At 40.7% G+C, this 22,558-nt stretch overlaps 2 protein-coding genes across 7 annotated transcripts in view; one reads left to right on the top strand and one right to left on the bottom strand.

Moving 5' to 3' along the window:
• LOC119828362 (unconventional myosin-IXb) overlaps positions 1–18,927 on the top strand; it is a 28,093-nt gene extending 9,166 nt beyond the window's left edge. For 2 of the 6 annotated variants that reach the window (XM_038350496.1, XM_038350497.1), the window contains exons 4-18: positions 8,764–9,039; positions 9,630–9,814; positions 9,934–10,099; positions 10,613–10,785; positions 11,099–11,298; positions 11,557–11,746; positions 12,434–12,688; positions 13,045–13,281; positions 13,644–13,828; positions 13,953–14,154; positions 14,633–14,881; positions 15,508–15,777; positions 16,138–16,356; positions 16,624–16,812; positions 17,612–18,927. In XM_038350496.1, the coding sequence (XP_038206424.1) occupies positions 8,764–9,039; positions 9,630–9,814; positions 9,934–10,099; positions 10,613–10,785; positions 11,099–11,298; positions 11,557–11,746; positions 12,434–12,688; positions 13,045–13,281; positions 13,644–13,828; positions 13,953–14,154; positions 14,633–14,881; positions 15,508–15,777; positions 16,138–16,356; positions 16,624–16,812; positions 17,612–17,704 (3,089 nt within the window). In that variant the 3' untranslated portion in view covers positions 17,705–18,927. Of the gene's footprint in view, positions 1–8; positions 291–8,763; positions 9,040–9,629; positions 9,815–9,933; positions 10,100–10,612; positions 10,786–11,098; positions 11,299–11,556; positions 11,747–12,433; positions 12,689–13,044; positions 13,282–13,643; positions 13,829–13,952; positions 14,155–14,632; positions 14,882–15,507; positions 15,778–16,137; positions 16,357–16,623; positions 16,813–17,611 lie in introns of those variants that run through there. The other 4 variants (XM_038350501.1, XM_038350500.1, XM_038350498.1 and 1 more) reach the window with 4 other exon arrangements.
• Positions 18,928–22,474: 3,547 nt separating this feature from the next.
• LOC119828243 overlaps positions 22,475–22,558 on the bottom strand; it is a 26,707-nt gene continuing 26,623 nt past the window's right edge. Inside the window, exon 5 of the mRNA XM_038350346.1 lies at positions 22,475–22,552. Coding sequence (XP_038206274.1) covers positions 22,475–22,552 — 78 coding nt within the window. The remainder of the gene's footprint in view (positions 22,553–22,558) is intronic.

The raw sequence follows: 22,558 nt of genomic DNA, 5'->3' as shown, positions 1-22,558 counted from the left end.
GGCGGGCGGCAGTTCGCGGGGAGTCGCGCGCGAGAGTGGTCGCCGTACGAGTGAAAGCGGCGCGGCCGCTGAGTGTGATGCGAGCGCGCCGCCCGCCATGGCCACGCTCGGCCTCTCCAAGGTGTTCATTCTGGACAAATACTTCACCGAGTTGCAAAAATTCTGGGAGACGGAGAAGAAGCTGCAAGGTGAGCCTCCGGCGGGAGCGGCCCGCGATGCTCCGTCGAAAGCTCTAAATTTTCTCTCGGACGCAGAGCGCTTGCGTGCTCTAAACGCCGGAGCAGCCTCCCGTACGTTTTTTGTGATCAGCAGATCAATTTGTGACGATGAGTCACAAAATGTTCGTTTTGCTTTAAATTATATGTGTGATGTGGATTGTGGGTGGGGAGACTGTAGATGAAACTTTGGTAAGGTACATGTTTATTGTAGCTACAGTATGTAGGAAATGTGCAATCGTTACGAAGAAAATACACGAGGAATGTTATGATTATATTTCGTAAATGAGTTAATTGTGACTGCAATTTGCACAAGACAAATAATCGACCACAAGTAGTCTATCTTATATCCACCACAAGTATTATATCTATCTTCTTCGATATAGGAACTTCTAAACAAAGCACAACTCGTTTGTGTAAACATATACAACTACACGCATACAAGCAAGGCTCTATCTTGCGAAATTACGTTGGATTGGAGGCTGTGGCGGCTCCTAACGGCGAGCCGGGCTTAAATATCATGTTGGCAGCCTAAAGCCTCTCTCCTGCACAATTATTTGAAATAACGTAACTTTATCTCTTGAAATGTTTTTGTTTTTGAATTACATATATATTTTTTTATTTTAACCGTTTACCAATATATTACAAAATGCCTTCAAATATTTTATGTGATGCTGCTGCAACGGAATTCATAATTAAATCATTAGATAACTTACGGAAGAAAAAGAGGAAGTGAGTAGTAACAGCAAATATTGTATAGTACAACGTAGTTGTTAACAACACTCGTTAGTTAGTAAGCTGGTGTGCTGGGAACGTTAGAGAGGAATAGGGTTAGAACGCGGGGCGTGGCGGGGTGAGCGGCGCGCGGGCGGGGGAAGGCTCTCGGGCGCAGGTATGAGGAATCTAAGTTTCGGCCCTTGCGCGGCAAAGCTCAATGGACGCAAGCAGGTTCTCGACGCTCTCGAATGCTTTATCAACATAAACTTTTCCCGCAGCCTCGCGTGCCGAGTGCGCCTAACTTGTTTGGAATTCAAACACTTAGGATGTTTCCCAAACTTGTCAGAAAACAATGTAGAGTCTTAACGTAATATTCTTTGTCTTTCAATAGTTCGATGAAATACCTCCATAGATCGTTTAATTACATAGCGTTGAAGACAAATCGTATATGTATTAATCGTATGTATTCGAATATTCGTCTACGGTCAGAAACTGTTGAATGTTACGTATAATTTTTCATATATTTTTATAAATCGATATGGAAATTAAGTAGATTAACTACTTACAACGCTACAAGAATTTTTAAATTGAAATGTTAATGTGACGCAGGTTATTTCACACACACTACGCCTTTTCTTATGAACATCATCTATGCGAATAATAATTCCGGGGGTTACTGATATAGCTTAAAGTTTTCAGCGACTGACATTAACGAGACATTAAGAGCTTAGCGGTAGTTCAGAATAGAAGAAGTATGTTTAGATTATAAGCTCAACTTTACAATCTATTGAATAACTAATTAATTTTATACGCCGTTTTTAGAAATTCACCTTTCTCGCGTATCACTAAAACTAGATTTAGTTATCTAAAGAAATTTATGCCGGCCCGTTTTTGTAGATATTTATGATAACAATAATTAATGAAAAACCTTGCATATCCGAAATTCTTGTTTTTACCATAATATGGTGTATCACTTAAATGATTAAATAACTTGTTCTTCATTTAGAAAAAAAGGTTACCGTTTATTTAATTTTTGAGTTTATTTCATAACAACAAATTAACGGTGGATGTTGGTTTCCGTCCGAGTGTGTGTGCAGTGTGTGCGCGGCGCTAGGTGCAGGCTCGTAAGTGCTGCAATTACTGCGGCTCGCGGCACATGCACTTTTTGCACAAACCAATCTTACCCCCACACACATATGTATAACATAAACACACAAACTCACACATGAGCGTTGTGGTTACATCTCTGTATCATATTCCGATAATAATGAATTATGCAACCATTGTATGTCTTGTATTAAAATAAAAATATGTAACCGCGCGATGGTTCGTTCATCGTTCATAAATCGCTAGGGAACGTTGTGATTCAACCGGAAATGACTTTACTCAAAAATCTCATATAAAATATTTTCAAGCGTTTTCTGAACAACTTCTGCGTGGGGTGTCCCTTAGGCACATGAAACCGAAAGAGTAGAAGAAATTCGATTACTGTGGCAGGATCACGGGTGGCCGAGAGGCTAGGCGTTGCTACGGTTAGGCAAGATACGCAGGTTCGAATCCTGCCTCGTGATCAAATTTTTTCTATTCTTTCAAAATTTCTCATTTATAAAGCATTTCAATGCTATAAAACTAAAAATTAAACTTCTGCTAAACTTAATCTGAACAACAAGCATTAACTCAAACTCAAATAATTATTGTACAAATTTATATTCAACTAGGCTTCTTTTGAAAGTGCTTCTGAAATCTCAAGTTTATGGAATAAATTTTAAATATGGGAATCTTTCAAATCATGCAGTAAATTATAAAATATGAAACTGGCCTGCACGTTCAGATAATTAGCAATAAACAAGTAGGGAAGGCTCTATATGGAACTGAAAATACCTTGACATAGAAAGACTCGCGATTGCACTGACACATCGCAAAGGAGCTTTTTGCTTCACGACAGGTTCTGAGAATAATCACACTCAAGGAGAGCCGCGGGGCGAGCTTATGGAATGCGTTGTGTTCTGAGGCCGTCGGTAATAATAGGAAAATTATTGATTTGCGTATGTCGTTACCGATTTTGTATTTCGCTGCGAGACTGAGTCGTTGGGAACAATATTGAATAACAATTTACTTGCGCCGCCTTTGTAACTGTTGAAAACTGCAGAATATATTTCGTCGACGCTTCTACAATAAACTAAAGAAAGATTTAATAATTTAGAATATTGAGTAGATTTTACGTACAATGTTAATTTTACAATGGAAATTAAAGTCTCTCTTTTAATAGCTATCATGATGGTTCCATACCTTAACAAATTAAACAAGATACTATATTTATAGTGTCCGCTGATCGCGCAAGGTGGTTGGGAGGGCGGCGGGTGGGGGGTAGGGCAGGGACCGGTCCGACCGCCCTTACTTTCGTCTGACCTCTCGCGCTTTCATAACTGTTTACATTTATGGTCACAGCCTTTATATCTTCTGTAAATAAATATACATTACGGTTATTGGTTGCGTTTTGGGAAGTTTTTTTACACTACGCATGATAATGCAGTTGAAACCATTTTATTATTGTTTAATAAATTATCTGAATTTATACATATAAGCTTCTTCATTTAAAGACACAATAAAAAGTAACAATTCAGTAATAAAGCGCAGTCATGAGAATCTCCACAGTGCTGCTATAAAAGACATCAACGCGCGCGCGAAGCTTATCGGAAGTAATAGAGCTTGGAATGCATGTGGTATTTATTAACGTCAGGGCTGATGTTGTAAATAATGATGTCATGTTTATAAGAAATGAACAATTCTATGTCAGTATAGTTTATAAGAATAATAGTTTATAAGAAATGAACAATAAAAAGTGCATCGTAATAATTTGTATTTCCTGCAAGCTTCATCAAGCAAACCTTTCAATTGTAGGCATATTTATTCCTGAAATACATCAAGTTTTCAAGGCGTTGTAAATCAATGTGGTAAACTAAACTTTTTCCTTATGTGTCATTAATAATGTTTTGTTTATATACAACATTATTATTTTCATGTATTTTTATTATATCGTCTATATCAGACTACAAATATTATATTCAATAAACTTTTTTAATCTGAGGAGATACTTGGAGATTGACAGACTACAAGTCATTGAAAGGCATTCGTCCAAGTGACTAAGGTAACTCAGACAAAACTGTGAAAAATGGGGTGTAGCTGCTATATAATAGTTTAGATAATTAGATATATTGTATGCATATTGTATGCAAGTCTGCATGAGGGCAGGTTGGATGCGTGTCGCGCGGTGGCGCGGCGCGGGCGGGCGGCCGCCGCGGCGCCCTGCGAGTTGCGATAATATCGCCGCACGACCTGCCTCTCTCTAAACTGGTTACCTAGATAAACTAAGCTCAGTATGTTCTAGAATTTTATTGAAATACCAATTAGAAATATAAGTCTACTGTATACGAATTTGCGTTATAAAGAAACCCTAATTTTAATTTGAACGTTTATGGACAGGCATTCCATTCGAGTCTTTCACAAAGAGGTCGATAACGCCCCTTGTAGACGATGACCTAGAGAAGAGCAATAAAAGGTAACGATTAACATTGATTCTAGTAAAAATACAGTAACATAAAATAAAGAAATAAGTTATTAGAAATTATGGAAAGTAATTTTTTTTTTCAAAATATAAAATGTAAAAAATTGGTTTAGTTTCTATAGTAATTTGTTAGTTATTATCTTAATTACTATATTTTTCGTCATATTTGGTTTCACTCGAGTTAAGGTGTTAGGAATCGAAACTATTCGCTATTGGTTTTTCTCTAAGATATTTTAAATGTCTGAAAGAAAAGGTGTTCATTTCCTGTATCATGTTATTATAATTAAGTATATTTTCAAAAGCTCTCACGTGACGCGACTGCTCGTTTACCTTCAGTCCTTTTATCATAAACATAAGTGAGCCTTATCGCAGCGGTACGGCGGACGCGTCGCCCGCGCCGCAGCGCGCCTGATTCTCATCGTTCCGCGAATGTACAGAATTGCTTCTTATCTCTCATTCCACTAACCATTGTTTTTATTTACTACCTTGGAAATAAATGACGAGCAATGCTTATAGCGCTAGCGGACGAGCTATGGATTTTAGTATTTTTATCCTTTATCTCTGCTTTTGTACTGAGGATTTTTTTTAATACTGTTTTATATAGATGAAAAGAAACGGATTGTTTGTGTGGTGTTTATATTTTGTTAATATGCAATTTTCTTACATAACCGACAGCTCCTTTAATAGTTCAATAAACAGTTATTTTGTTAGAATCTATATCCTGTGACACTCATCTAACCGATATTAGAGAAGCAAATTCGAGAATTGAAATTTTAATGATTAAAATGTTTTAAATCGGTGCAGAGAAAATCAAAAAATTTAACCACGTCCACCCAAGAAGCTAATGATGTTTTGGATCTTGTATCGATAGTAACAATCGCGTAGATTAGCCACGTGCGGGAACACGGACACCTCCCCCCGGCCCCCGGGCCCCCCGCCCCGCGCCTCCCCACGCCGGACCACACCAGCCTCTACTGTTACAGGTTGTTGACTCTTCAAATAACATATCTATATCTTATGTTATGACAAGATGACTTCTTGATACGGTCGCGAAAAAATTCAAATAAACGTTTGAGCTTGTATGCCTTCGAACTCGCTTGTTGAGTTTATATCGTAGGCAATGTTGCAAACATTCAGTCTCATGAACATATAAACTACTGGTGTATAAAGGTACTTTTTGTATCAAAGCTTGGGAAGCGAGCGGATGCGTGTCATGACAAGCTGTCGACACGCAGATCGCATATTCAATTTATAATACAACATAGTACCCGCGATACATTGCTCATTATTTGTTTAAAACTATGTTTCTAGTATTATGCTAATTTTTACGCGATAAGTTCAGCAGATTTTTCAGCATTCTTTACGCAAGTTTATTGTGATTTAATTTATCTTGCTCGGTTTAATGATTAGTAACAAATGCGATGTGTAATATAATAGCATTTAGTATGTATTATTTTAAAAGAAAGACATAATATAAAGATTCTATACTCTTATACAAGTGTATACTCTTTTCTACAATACCATATGTTTTGACTATATCTCAAAAAGCATTTACTGAAGATCGTCACGATGTTAGTTCCAATACTCCTCCGAAACGGTTGGATGGATTCTTAATAAATTTTGTGTGCATATCGGGTAGGTTTCAGAATCAGCCAACATCCATGTTTCATATCCCAATATGATAAGAGTAAGGCAGAACAGCGTTTGCGGGGTCCGTTATTAAATAATATTGCATAATTGATCGCTCTGTAAGCTTTTCCAGCTATCGCACTTTTTCAACCGTTCATGGCGATCCGTTGGTTATTTGCGCGTATCTCGGGCTGTCACATCTCATGTGATGAGAATTAGAAAATTGTTACAATTCTCATTGAATGCCTTCAATTGCAATTTCTTTAATATAACGACATTACGCAAACGTTGAGTAAAAGCTTAACTAATTCCATTGTTCGGACGATACGAGATGTATGTGTAATGAGGAATGAGTAGTTACAATACTGCATTGTGTGCTGTTGTACTTTCTGTGCTGGGTATCGCTTGTTGTATACATACGTAGTTATATCGCAGTGTTATCCACACTATCCCTACAACTGGATATAATCAAAAAAAATATATATTTGGATCCTATAAAAAATTCTTACACATTCACCTGTGAATGTTGTTGGCAAAATACTTTAATAATGTAGCGTTTATAAGCTTTATTAAGCTAGAATGTGAAGAACGGGACCTGTTGGACTACCACAGATACCGTCACACTGAGAATTTCTTTAAAAACCTTTAATGATCAAACGTGTTAATTATTTTTCAATAAATTTTAAGCAATACAATCAATTAGATCTCGAGGCGGGATTCGCGCTCTCGTCATACGCCGGAACGCCTAACAGCCCGACAGCCCCGCCACTTTAAATATTTAATATTTTATGAAATGAACTTCCCGCTCGTCAAAACTCCTCTCCTGCCCTGCAATGACAAAATATAGCCAGTTGTTCAGGCTACCTGTACATCCTGATTCAATTAAGTCAGTCTGTAATAGCAGCTCGTCTAAGGCGCTCGGGGTGTATGTGCATATCAGTATATCATTATAATATAATTATATCAATATCAACCAAGAGTGTATGTTTTATCAGCCCATACACCAGTGTCGAATAAAAACAATAAAACTACCTCACACATTTATTTTTATTAATAATAAGATATGAGAGCAACCGTTATAAGATTAAAATGTTATTATATATAATAACCATAAAACAGCAAGACATCAAAGTTTTCACTAATTGATAATGGATATTATAACAAGCGATGGAGTAGAAACCCGCGGCAGTGTGTCAGGCGCGAGTCGGCAGCTGCCCGCGACATTCCGCCGACCAAATCACCGCCTCTCGTAACGCGTTTACTCGCCAGTCGCTCGCTGCTCTGCGCCGTTACCATTTTTTGCTCAACTTTCATTAACTTTATAATGATTACTTCCTTCTTTTCGTTTCCTATCCAATGTTTTTGTAGTGACCGTGTTTAACAAATTGTTGAAATTGTTCAAGCAATGCAGGAGGAAAATATTTATTTACGGTTTCTCATAGAGAAGTAAATATTACTAATAGAGATGAACTTTCTTACATAAATTACAGTTCTACAGTGATAAAAAATTATATGTTTTGTTACCTTACTGAACTCTTAACATATAGCTATATGATAAATAAATTCAAAACGCGATCTTAACAAAAGACTGCTCTTCAGAGAAGAGGGAAGCGTAAGGATTACTTATGCAGCGCAAATGTTTATATGCTGCTCAAAAATATTAAATATTAACATCTACACCGAGGTTAGCATTAATACAAATAATTATGCATATCTTCATAACATATTTACATAATACATAATAAAAAACACTTTATATTAGTGTAAATCTGGGTTTCATAATAGTGAAAATTGTCGGACCTGTAGTAAAATAGTGAGCTGTGGTTAAGTTCTCAGGCTCAACGAGAAAATATTTGAGCAGGGTGATGCAGCGAGATGTCCTTCGATCTCGTAAAAATAAAAAGGTTTTTGACGCGGCACGTGTGCAGCATTCCAGAGCAACCTGGCTCCTGCGCCCAGTGGGACAAGGTCGATATTGGCAGGCGGGCTCGGGGCGACCGGTCGCGCCCCGCACCCCCGCACCCCCGCGCCCGCGCCCCTCACCCCGCCCGCCCGCACACACACTACTACTACGCAAAGCTGCTATGTTTATTGTGTATCGGATATAGCTTTTTAGAAGTATAATCTTTAAGAGAACTATTTATATGTTGTGAGTTATGCTCTGCAGTTTTTATGACAGCTGCAGCACATGCAGCTACACGACTCATTCATGATTGCAATCGTTGCATCGCATCCGGCTCGTTAAAATATTTTCTCTGTCGTACCTGTGGCCGTACAGTGAAAGTTTATACAACTTGATAAGCTTTTTGTATGTTAAAAATATTTGCAGTCATTATTTCTTGTGCAGATTATAGACGTTTTAATAAAAATAAAAATACTGCATTTCAATCTTATCGTAGATCGATCTCTGGATCGCATCCACTTCCTTCGACGAGGACATGTGGAATGCAAGTTATCTTCTGCGTTAGAGGATATGAATATTAGTTTTTTATATGGATAAATCAACAATGCGTCAATGTTTTTTATAATTATAATTTGTGTCAATTTCAGTATTTAGGGTAGAAATCGCTTGGCACATTAGTGTCACAACATTTTTATGACAAATTACGATTACAATTAATTTACCGTTTCTTGTAGACGCATCATCCTCGAACGAAGCGGTGCACCTGCAGCGACGGCTGCTAAGCCTCAGTTCGGAGCTGGTGACGCTCCGTAACCATTTGCACGTGGGCGGGGCGGCAGGTGCGGCAGGTGCGGCGGGTGCGGCCGGTGCGGCAGGGGCCGCTGGAGCGGCCGGCGCGGGGGGTGCGGCGAGTAGCGGGCAACCGGCGGTTCCGCCGCGCGCGCCGCTGCTGCTGCCGCCGCCCGCACCCGCGCCGCCGCATCAATCTCATCCACCGCCACCTCCACCCGGTAAACTGACCTGACACATTCAAGATACTATTTTTATAGCAGTCCGCCTATGTAATACGTTTGTACAAAAACGTAATAAATGCAAAAATAGGAAATTTTGTAATGAAGTATGATTATGGTGTCAAAAATATGCAATAATTGAAGTAATAATTAACGACGATAAATTTATCAAAAATATTAATATAACCAACAACTGCTTTTATTGGTTTATTCCTGTGCGGTAAACAATCATTTAGTAAGTTTAAAAAAGTAATTTGTGTAGTTTTTCATGTTGAGTTTCGATTCATACAATAAATATTAAATTACAGTTTGTGTAAATGTACATTGCGTCTATTTTTTTCATCCTGCGCCTACTCTAGACTCAAGATCAGTTTATTTTGTACATATTGATTATTATTACTAAGCTATAATAATAAATGTTTTGTAGTAAAAAGGTTTAATATCAGTCAATTTTAAAATATTAAATAAAACCATTTAGAAGTTGGAAGTCGCGCTCCTAAACTAATTCAGAATTTTTTTCTGGGCCACTTACTGTGCCTTTTGCGTCATGTCGCGTCACTTTCGTTGAAACTAATCAAGCAATGTTCCAGAAGCAAGATGGCGCAGCGCGGCGGGTCCGGCGGGTCCGGTGGGTCCGGCGGGTCCGGCGGGCGGCGCGGCGCCGAGCGCGCCCGCCGGCTGCGACGTCGACGACCTCATACACCTGCGCGGGCCCCTCACTGAGGACGCGCTGGTCCGGGCCCTGCAGACTAGGTTCTACCATAATAAGTTTTATGTGAGTATGCTGTTACGGTATTCTTCCATTCTGTGTGTCCATATTCATCACCATTCCATTGTATCGATTTCTCATCGATTATTTGCTTACAATTTTCATGATTACGTATAACGTTTCAGACATCAGTGGGACCAATAGTAGTGGCGATGAACGCCTACACGGACGCATCCAATGCGTTGACGCCGGGCGCGGCGCGCGCGCAGCGGCCCGAGCTGGCGCGGCTCGTGCACGACGCCGTGCGCCACCAGGCCGACACGGGCTGCCCGCAGGCCATCATTCTATCGGGTACTTCTATCGAACCTTTTCGTTGCTATATATCAAGACGACTTTAAATACAATTAATTTACCTATCAATAATTATCGTTTATTAATACTAGCTGCACCCCGCGGTTTCACCCGCGTAAGTACGTATTCCGTAGGAATATCGGAATAAAAAGTTGCCTATATGTTATTTCAGTTGTCCAGCTGTCTACGTACCAAATTTCATTGCAATCGGTTCAGTGGTTTTTGTGTGAAAGAGCAACAAACACACACACATCCTTACAAACTTTCGTATTTATAATATTAGTAGAATTGTAGTATATGATACAAGAAATTATTATTTATTGCTTTTCATAATCCATAAGTCATGCACGTTTTCCATATATTATTTGTAATAGCAAAGGTGAAAAGCTAAATTTAACTAAGTAACAGTTTTTGTTTTATTTTAATTCATTAATCATGTTAGATGGAAATTTGTATAAGAAAATGACGGTGGATATATCACCAGCATAATTATATGAGTATATTCCCGTCCAGGCGTGTCCGGGTCGGGCAAGACGTACGCGTCGATGGTGCTGCTGCGGCGGCTGTTCGACGTGGCGGGCGGCGGGCCCGAGACGGACGCGTTCAAGCACCTCGCCGCCGCCTTCACCGTGCTGCGCTCGCTCGGCACGGCCGCCACGCACGCCAACTCGCACTCCAGCCGCATTGTTCGTTGTTTATACTTATATACACTCGCCGTATTTGATACTCCATTATTTGATACAGCAACCTGAACTTTCAGCTCACATTTAACTATTAAATACATTAACGCTGGCGTAATTATAGTAATAATCATAACGTGCATTTATTACCTAAAAGCTCTTTAGCTTCAACTTTTTCCTCGAGACATTAGACGTAGCCTTAAAAGACTACCTGTAATGCAATTTTATACACGAATATAACAAATTTCAATGTCAAAATGCGCTTGATGTTTAGTATACATGTAAATATTCTATTTTATTTCATGTGTGTTGGTTCCAGGGTCACTTCATAGAGGTGCAAGTGACAGACGGCGCGCTGTACCGCACGAAGATCCACTGCTACTTCCTGGACCAGACGCGCGTGGTGCGGCCGCCGGCGGGCGAGCGCAACTACCACATCTTCTACCAGATGCTGGCCGGCCTCTCGGCGGACGAGCGCTCGCAGCTGCACCTCGACGGCTACTCGCCGCAGGACTTACGGTCGGCGTTCAAGAATTCCTTTCAATGTGCAATCGATAACACCTTCGTTCAGTTTATTGGTTTATTGATAGTACCTCACCGCCTCAGATATTTCCATTATGTGAAAAGAGCAGTAAGCCACGTCCATGTGAAAGGAGTATCCTTTTACATTAGGTGGTATCTTGTAATATCGCATATTGACATCATGCTTGATCTGGGCTCGTACAGAATGGAGTATATGGAATAGAATATGGAAGTAATGTGTTCCATTTGTCGCAGGTATCTGTCATCGTCAGTGTCGCGTCGCGCAGACGCGGACGACTCGGCACGCTTCCAGGCGTGGAAAAGCTGCCTGGGCGTGCTCGGCATTCCCTTCCTGGACGTGGTGCGCGTGCTCGCCGCCGTGCTGCTGCTCGGCAACGTCACCTTCACCGACACCGCCGATGGCACCGCTGAACCCAGTGGAGAGGTATGTAATTAATGATAGATCTGGCTAGTTGATGGTAGAGAAAACTAACAAGCGTGTGGATCACCTACAGTAAGTGGTTACCACCCATAAACGCCCGTAACCTTAAGAACAGCATGAGCTAAACACGTTTTTTTATAATTAAAGCATATGCTCCACTGCACCATATACTAAATTGATAGCACCATCATTATCATGATCAGCCTATATATGTTCCCACTGCTGGGACACAGGCCTCGTACGAGCGTTCAGGCCATAATCCACCACGCTGACCAAGTGCGGGTTGGCAGATGTCACCTGTCGACGACATGTGACTTTTGAATCTATTACCTAATTGAATTGATAGTATGTTGAAAATATAATGGTATAAATTTGATACGATAGATGTATTTTACAAAAATCAGAAAATCTTCAAACATTTCAGTACTCGTATTTTATGAAACTGACGATGTTTACGGTTTAAAGATTTATGAATATATCTACACTAATATTATAAAGAGGAAAACTTTGGTTGTAATGAATAGGCTCAAAAACTACTGGACCGATTTTAAAAATTCTTTCACCATTCGAAAGCTACATTATCCACGAGTAACATAGACTATATATGTACCACGGGCGAACAGCTAGTACCTGATATTGGTAATGTTATACAATACATGTGACATGTGACATGTACGCACGTGCGCGCAGGCGGAGCTGGCGGCGGCGGGCGCGCTGCTGGGTGTGGGCGCGGCGGCGCTGGTGCGCGGGCTGGGCACGCGCGGCGCGGCGCGCGGGCGGGCGCTGGTGCGCGCGCCGGCCAGCGCCGCCGCCGCCGCCGCGGCGCGCGACGCGCTCGCCAAGGCGCTGTACTGCCGCACCGTCGCCACCATCGTGCGCCGCGCCAACTCGCTCAAGCGGCTCGGCTCCACGCTCGGGACCCTCTCCTCCGACTCCAATGAATCGGTTCGTACTATCAGTAGTGTAGAAGAATCGTAGAATCAGTGACTAGTGAGCTGCACTTAACTGAGATTCTACACTAATGTCAACTATTTTCAGTAATTGTATGGGAATATAGTATAACATGAACGATGATGATAAAACGGATTATAAAATGATCCTTTCATTAGATTGGTGTTTTATGTATCTATTGATTTGTCTACTCTCCGTACCTAAACAGAAACATGCCACATACTTTAACCAAAGTGAGCATTACAATTCAGTTTTCTTTGTGAATAAGTAATAATTAACGTCACCGTCATAGTCACTGTCAAGCATAACACAGTGCACTAACAGGCGAACTAACAGTATCGGTACTGTAGGTGCACCAAGACGCAGCCTCCCGGCGCGCGTCCACGGCGGGCAGCGGCGCGCGGGGCCGCGCGGGCGCGCGCTCGATGGCGGCGCTCAACGACGCGGTGCGCCACGCAACGGACGGCTTCGTGGGCATCCTGGACATGTTCGGCTTCGAGGACGCCGCGCCCAGCCGCCTCGAGCACTTGTGCGCCAACCTGTGCGCAGAGACCATGCAACACTTCTACAACACTCACGTGTTTAAGGTAACTTCATTGTGACAAAAAGCAATAAGGGAAGCGATTTCATTTCATTGAACCAATTTGTTCACTACACATTCGCTATACAGCAGATCAACATTTGCCTTCATCCAACTATAACATATAAGATTTTATGAAACGCAATGGTGACGCCTGTGCCGTCCCAACGAGAGCACGTATCGCTTTAGGTCACAGCCGCTCTGGTTTTATGTTAAAATATTATAATTATAGAATACTCGCGTAGCACATTTTGATCCATTTTTAAGTGTAAAAACGTAGCGTAGTAGCACAAACATTTGCCTAAGAAAATCGAAATAATTTTCTCCTCGATTGTCGTGTTGAACTGAAACATAAACCATAAACGTTAGTCTTCAGCGGAGTCGTGTCGCGAGGAGGGGGTGTCGGGCGCTCTGGAGGTGGAGTACGTGGACAACGTTCCGTGCATCGACCTGGTGTCGTCGCTGCGCACCGGCCTGCTCGCCGCGCTCGACGCCGAGTGCGCGGCGCGCGGCTCGCCCGAACAGTACGTCGCGAGGATCAAGACTGCACATAGGTTCGTACATCCTAACTACGATATAAATGCGTAGTGCAATAATTCTGTAACACTTTGCAAACCATATACGAGCGAAATAAAGATATTCGATTTGACATCTTAATTGTTATGAATGGATCTCCAGAGGGCACCCGCGTCTCGGCGAGGCGCGGCCGCCGCACCCGCGCCGCTTCGCCGTGCGCCACTACGCGGGCGAAGTGACGTACGACGCGACGGACTTCCTCGACGCCAACCGCGACTCCGTGCCCGACGATCTGCTAGCTGCGTTTGATACGAGAGCTTGCGAATTTGGCTTTGCGACACATCTGTTCGGAGCTGAGCTCAAGGTATCGTGAAATTGTTTATTTATACACCGATGGATGTTTGTTAGTCAATCACGACAAAGCTACTGATCGGGTTTTGATAAAACTCAGCAGTGTTGTAGTTTATGTACCAGAATAACACAGTTTGTCGTAGTTTTGTCTGTGTGCATAGATACGTAATATCTATTACATACAGATAAACGAAACAACGCAAATTAATATTGTTTATGGTTGATGTTCCTCGCATAGTTCGTTATTTCACTGATCGCAAGATCTTAGTCCACTTAACATCGTAAAACGATCGCGACGTGTAAGAATAAACATAATTATCTGTAATCTAAGCACCATATAATTATAATTTAACATGCACCAGTAACAGTGATATTAAGCAATAAAACTACATACCTCTATAGATTCGTGTTCAATTTGTTAAAATTCTACGCGCATATACTCGCCAAGATATTACGTTTATAGAATAACAAAGTTTTAATGTATATTTTAGGCATTATCAGCAGCGGGCGGTCCGTCCGGGGCGCAGTTCCGCGCGTCGCCCACGGCGGCGGGCGCAAGCGCGGCGCCCCCGCCCGGCGCCCCGCTGTCCGGCGCCTCCACGCTCACGCAGGACTTCCACACGCGGCTCGACAACCTGCTGCGCACGCTGGTGCACGCGCGACCGCACTTCGTGAGGTGCTTGCGGGCCAACGCCACTGAGGCGCCGATGTTGTTCGATAGATCTACTGTCGCTACGCAGGTCGGTGTTGCTGCATCGTTTATTGTATAATATGCATTAAAACTTTATTACCACATATAAATATAAATACAAAGGATTAAAAAATTACTATTTGCCGTAAGCGAGAAGCGAATATTAGCTGTGCTCGTACACGGAACGATTACAAGGATAGTGCAATTCCTTGTAATGATCTAATTTAATATTATATGTATTACTATTGTATTTAAATTGTATCTTTATGCGATGTTTGAGTTAATTAATTTATTTTTTAAAGACATTGAAGATTTTAAGAGATATTGTCTCTACAAAATACTGTAATGTTAGCTAATTCCATAACAACTTAAGAATGAAAGTCCCAAAAGTAGCGACTGAATAATTGGTATTACATGAATTTCACAACTTCTTATCGTAAAAGTACATGTGTTTTTTACCAGAACGTTTTTATGGCATTGATATTTACGAACAGAGTGATGGGAAAAGGAAGCAAAAAGATTATTTACAAAAAAATAACAACTTAGAAAAGCAACATGTTTGCATTACTTTAATTTTGATTTAGTGAAGCATATTTTTAAATATTTATTAAGATTATCTCCGACATTACACTTGAATCTCAAAAATGGTCATGTCAAATCATGTTGCAACGACAGGTGCGAGCTCTGCAAATCCTGGAGACGGTGCAGCTAATGGCGAACGGGTACCCGCACCGCATGCGGTTCCGCGCGTTCGGCGGCCGCTACCGGGCGCTGTGGGCGCGCGGCAAGGAGGAGTGGGGCGAGTGGGACGGCGAGGCGGCGGGCTGCGCGCGCGTGCTGCGCGCCGTGGCCGCCGGCGGCGCGCCGCCCGCGCCGCACTCGCCCGCCGCCGTGCGCTGGGCCATCGGCAAGCGCCACGTCTTCCTCAGCGAGGGGATGAGACAGGTGCGTGTTCGTTATGCTGCTGAATATTCAATATTACCAGTAGTAAATTTGTTATTGTCATTGACCGTTTCGTAAGAAAAATGTATCGATATCATCAACCCAAATATGCGTGGGTGTCCCCACTGCTGTTTATTCCATCACATTGACAAAGTGCGGATAGGCAGGTGTCCCATTACTTCGAACTTTAGATTCTTCGATACTCCGGTTTTCCTCACGGTTTTTACCGAGAAGAGAGCTCATAATGAAATGAATTCATATTTCACATTTCGCATGTAGATGAACTACTTGGTTAAAAATAGATCGTGTAATTGTGTTAAATACAGACACTAAATGTAATTAAACATAATTGAACCCATTCAGGTGTTGGAGCGCATGCGACGCGCGCGGCGCGCGGCGGCGGCGCAGTGCATCCAGGCGGCGTGGCGGCGGCACCGCGCGCGGCTGGCGGGCGCGCCGCGCCGCCCGCGCCCCGCGCCCATCGCCGGCACGCCGCCGCCCGAGCCGCCGCTGCCGCCCGCGCACTCCAAGTGCGACCCCGCGCTCGTTAAGCGCACCTGCTCACTCTTCGGACTCGACTTGGTTAGTTTCTACTTTCCATCATCAGTTTATGAGGTGTTGCATTGTTCCGTTTGTTTGAGGAATTTTAATATTCTCATAAGCGAAAGAAATAATTGCACATTTATTTATTAAAAGAAAATTATTTAAAACAATGACTGACCTTATCCTAGGCCGAATCTAGTAATTTACGTTTTAAAAATGAAAATTTCGTTTTCAAATGATTAGATGCAGCCGATCGTATCGAACCGATCACAAGTAACAGTTGGTATAATAGTAAAGTGAACGCAGACGCATGTGCAGGAACGGCCGCCGCCGCTGCCGCCGTCGCGCGCCTACATAGTGTCGAACGGCGTGAAGCTCGGCTACCCGCAGCAACGCACCGTGGCGGCCGACTGGGACGAGGCGGGCGTGCGCCTGCGCGCCGGCGACACCGTGCTGGCGCTCGGCGCCGCGCCGCGCGGACACGTCACCGTGCAGGTACACTACACTACGCACTGGCGCTCTATTTCACTTATGATTATTATTCTACAAATTTCAAGCTACTTGATACAATGGTAAAAAGACATTTCTTAGCTATTTTATAATCTATTCGATTAAGAATAGCGCCTATATGATAAAGCGATGGTTTATGATAAACAAAAAAATAAATAAATAATCATTGCAAAATAGACAAATGTTAATAGAATATTTAAATATATTACAAACTAACTTTTCATTCTAGAGAACTACGAAGTTTTATACTTAATGAAGAAGAGGCAACATGACGTTTTATACGACTTTAGATGATTTGTTGTTGTTGATTAATGCGTACATCTCGTACGTATCCTATTTACTTTAACAAAAACTTTTTCAGAAACCTCTATATTTAATTTTAAAGACCTACCCAATGACACCTCATTTGATTATATGTTCGCGAGTTTATTTACGCGAGTCGCGACGTTACATGTAGGATAGCCACGCCTAAGTTTAATTTTTTTTTGTTAAAATAAAATATAACTTTATAAGTTGTTATATATAAACATACTGTTATATCATATATTCTAGGTAATTGACACACACATACGAACAAACGATCAGACAAATAAAAAAAAAATTACTAGCCATTGTTTTGGGCATCTATAGAACATCCATATTACATCAGAATTACTGCTTTACTTAATATCGCACAGAAAACTGATTAGCCACGACACGTACAGCTTACGAAACGGTCATCCCCGGTTGTTTACGAACGCTCAATGTATCCTACAAGTACAACAATCTCCCCATTGCCTTGCAGGTGTGCGGGCGCACGGTGCCGGTGCCGCACAGCGTGCTGGCGCCGCCGCGCGCGCCCCGCCCCGCGCCGCCGCCGCCGCCCGCACCCGCTTAGACCGACTGCTCTATTACATTATCACAAACACGTCCGCAGGCCAACAACATAATACCGTGTTAGTGAAATCATTATACAGTCACAATAAACCTGCCACCTTCATAATCTATATGAAAAAAGTCCAATACAAGAAAAGGCTTCTCAGCTTATAACGTATCTAGATCTGATAATAATATCGATTTATTAAATACAGGAAGTTGAAAAACGGTTATTTTAAAATCACATGGCATAAAATGGTATTTTAATTGATAATCACGATTGTAATTATCCAGGTTTTACTTGGTTTCATTAAGACATAGTAATTATATCGGGGGTCTATTAACTTCCTATACTGAGAAATATATTTACACTTCCGATAGCAATAACAACGCTATTTTAAATAATGAATCGGATATAATGACATGTCCGGGCACAGGCCTGTGATAGCAACCGAAACTGAAAGACTAATCCATACTCGACATGATAGGTTATGTGAATCTTTGATAATATTAATCGCGTTGTGAACAATCAATGGTGCCTTATTGTAAATAGTAGGTTAAGTATTTATGGGAGCGATGAGATTTGCGCTATGCGTGGATGTTCTGTATTCTGTGACGCAACACGCCTGTAACTTAGTGAAAGAACTAAGATATCTTTATTGTTTTGGTTTAAGTATAAATTTAGAAGGGTCACTTTTGGTAAGAATTTAAAAATAGCGTTAAATGAACGATTAAAAAAGCGTAGATACGAGAAATATTTTTTATAAAATGTTGATGTATTCGAATATTTAAGGCATTTTTTACAAGTTGAGTATATTTTACTTGCAGGATACCTTTATTGTATTTTCGTTTATAAAATAACTACATTTAAGTATAATTTAAAAGAATATTTTCAGTATTTACAATTTACCAACTCACTATAATTACGTACCATAACTAAGACGAGTGCTGTTACCTTAAATTATCTGTTGTTTTTTTTTATTTTATCAAATTTATGTTTTCCCCAAGTAACAAACAGTATTTCGCTGTAACGACAAGTGTTTGTAGAAGTAGTAGGCGTATTTCAAGAATGTATATTTACTTCAAAACTAAAATGTATCAAACAACTAACTAACAGTTGCATATGGCAAATTAATTGGCCAAATTAAAAACAAACTACAAGTATAAGCTTGCCAACAAGAGTCTGATACCTTACTGTACTGAGATGGTAACTAGATTAAGGTTATAATAAAAGGCGTAATAATTTAAAATAGTTTTATTTACCCATTATAATACACAACAGTAAATAGAAACAATGGAATGTATCTGGCGACGGCGTCGAGCGGTCTCCCGCGCGGCTATTTCGAGAGACATTCGTTTATTTGTCACCAGCGCGGGCGGATCTGCGAGATCAGTCCTCGAAGCAATAACCTCGAGCATTGAACAATGTTAATGTCGTTATCGGATAGTTTAAAAACTGATTTAAATTCTTATTTGAAAGTGTACCTATGACGGTTTACATTTCGAGTTTAGAAAGTTTAACTTAGTTTTACCGGTTGTGAGATCAAAGGAAAGATAATTTTACTATTATACATAATGTTACTGAATATGTAACTTCTAAGCCTACAGAAGGCTCCCGCTTGACGCCACCGCGGCGGGTCTCACCGCACCGCGTCTAATGCTATCCTACACAGCAACATTTGAACACACTGAGCAAACGCTGAGTACGCAATTCGAGAGCTAGTTTTACGTTTCCCGATAGAAAAAAATATTTCGAAGATTATTAAAAAAAAATGATACGTTTAGATAATGGCAAAAAGCTCTCGAACCTCGCACTTCTCAGATCAAAAGCTAGCATTCAATAGCAACACGCAACAACCCGCCTTCCTACGATAATGTCCACGATAAACTTCATATATTCTCGTTATATCAAACATTTATAATTTCAAATGTCTAAAAATCCACAACAACTAGACGTCAGCGCAAACTTGGAAGACTGCGATATCTAATATCTCGTTAGGGCCGCAATTTCCTAACAACAGTTTCTATGAAAGTTTTCTTGTATTTCTCGTATTTGGACGCAAATAATAGTAATGTATCTCTTCACCACACACGTGGAAACGTAACATAATGTAACACTTATTTATAGATAACAAATCATATTTCATTTAGAAATTAAGAACATTTTAACGAATTTTAAACAAGATTTTATTCGTTATTTAACCCAATGTTTCGAACACTTATCAGCGAGCGTGGTCTAGGTGGATCTATGTCTAATGAATAATACTCGAGTTAAATCAAACACAATATTACATTGCATATACCGCTTCCAAGCTTACGCCGAGTGAGTAATAGCAATCAGACAACAAGAGTTAAGGTCCCACCGAATTAATATACAATAAACATTTATAATATTTCGTTAAATTTTTATAAACAATCGAAAATGAATGTCAGTCCGACAGTTTGATGAGCTTATGAGCTACATATACACTTTCCACGATTTTATGAAAAACAATCTCAATTTTACTTAATCAAAAAGAAAACGCATACCTATAACTATGCGGAACCGCCAGACCAACATCAATACATAAGGCAAATCGAAATACACATTACAATAAAAATTTGATTAAACACTACAATATTACTATGAGATATATCTGAAATTCTCAATCTTTAGACCGAGTTACACTACACAATAGTATAAAAAGTAATACAAGAACTAGGAAATAACTCTACGTATAGAAGACAGAAGCGAGACGTTGGCAGCGCGTCGTTACAAGCGGAGGTAGATGCGATACTATCCTACACTACGCGACACTAACTCCATAACTAAGCTAAATTTGGCCGTTTTACGCAATCTCATGTATTGTATGGGAGAATTCATAAATACTATTCATTTATCAGATTTGAAGAGAATTTCATAAACAAACATGAAACAATGGAGACATTTCAGTTGAACAATGCAGACTCGCGCGAGACTTCATCGACGCTCTATTCGTGTATCTATCGTCTTGTTATTCTGTATCAGACATTTCAAATGAAAATTTATACAATTTCAAATACTTTTAGTTGAAACTTGAATAATCTTCCAGTTACGAGATAAAATTATCACGTCTTTACTTTCAGGTTTTCGAACAAATCATCACAGTTATCTATTAATACATTTGCACTGCATGTATACGTGTAGACCATTTTACATAAAAACATTTTTGACAAAACATTAGGAGAAGTACATACAGCAAACACTATGCACTATGACACACATACATTTGAGTTATTGCTTATGAATACTGTAAAACACGAAGTCTATTCAAAAAACGGCTCACGACGAACACACACTCGAATTTGTAAAGATATCAAAAAACCCGCAAAACGTGCTACAACTCGCAAGTAACACCACGCGGTAAGACTATATATAGAAGCGAATACAACAGTTATATACTAAATAGACTATATACTAAATACGAGTACAGATCTCAGTCGTAAAGCGATACATAAATAAGGCTTCTCTATGAAGAAAGGCTCTACACACTTTTTTCGATGCACTTCATAATTGACTCAAATATTCGATACTGAATTCGATGCATCACAATTTGGACAAACATATAAACATCCTTTTTATTTAAGCTTAACTATGAAAAATGTAAAAACATTCTGAGCAACCATTTGATTAATTCAATACACGTATAAAATGCAAAATATGTAGAGCCGATCGTTTAGTTAATTATAAAATAAATGCATAAAGTTATAGATATATTAGATTCGGCAGTTTGCGCGAATTGAACACACGATAAGGCAGTAGTCACACCGCGTACCTCCCGCCGTCTTACGGAATCAAACGGATGATATTTCTCGTGAAAGCTTATTGTATTTATTATAGACATTGGAAAAATAAATGTAAAAAAATCATGAAATAAATTGGTCACATACAACACACAACGAATAATGTATGGTGTATTGTTTAAAGTCATAAAAGACTTAAAGTTATCAAATCATATTTCTTTATGGGCTTCTTTGAATTCGTGAAAAATTCTGTCATAGAAAATAAATAGTTGTTCGAATGTAACTGAAATTTTCGAATTGCAAATAATGTACATGTACTTATAAACTTTATAAAAAAAGTTTTTTGTTTTTTGTTATCAATATTTTATATTGCTATTCGGCTCCATAACTTTCCAATACTGGATATAACTTATAATCGCGACTCTCAAGCACACGCGCCCCGCAGCCGATTTGTCTTCCGTAAGACGGCTGCGTTGTTCTCAACATAACCGACGACTTTCCTGCTTACATAATAATATGTCGTATCTTATATATTATTGTTATTGGTTAAATATGATAATTAGTTAATACAAAGTTTAATAAATTGAAAATCGAATAAAGCATTATATACATCGAAAAGAACAATTTGTTAATTCATGAATACAATATAAATGAACACCGCGCCGTAATCATCTCCGCCAGAGCCCACCGGATTGCGGCGTGGCATCAACTCGCCGGCGATTTGGCACCGGCACAATATAGATCGATAATTTCGTACATTATTCAACATATTGACGTCCAGTACTCGACTATAAAATAAAATGAACGCCCTTGAGTTTTTACAGCGCGGTTCAACCGGCGGAAGTCGCCGCGCGAACGTTCCGCGACATCGTATTTATATCACATAACATTCGAGGCAAACACTATCTGCGGATACGTGGCTTTACGCGTTGGGGTCGGGGACTCGGGAGGAGCTCGGGAGGAGCTCGGGAGGAGCTCAGGCGGAGCGCGGCGCGCGCGGGCGGCAGCACAGCGCCGCGAGCGAGCGCCGCTAGTCGCGCGCGATGGGCGTGCTGCACGCCGCCGCCAGCGCGCGCCGCTCCACCGGCGACACCGCCTCGCCCTCCCCCTCGCC

The sequence above is a fragment of the Zerene cesonia genome, chromosome 7 (genome assembly GCF_012273895.1).
Source record: "Zerene cesonia ecotype Mississippi chromosome 7, Zerene_cesonia_1.1, whole genome shotgun sequence".
Lineage (NCBI taxonomy): Eukaryota > Metazoa > Arthropoda > Insecta > Lepidoptera > Pieridae > Zerene > Zerene cesonia.
This window is presented reverse-complemented; position numbering and strand designations above follow the sequence as displayed.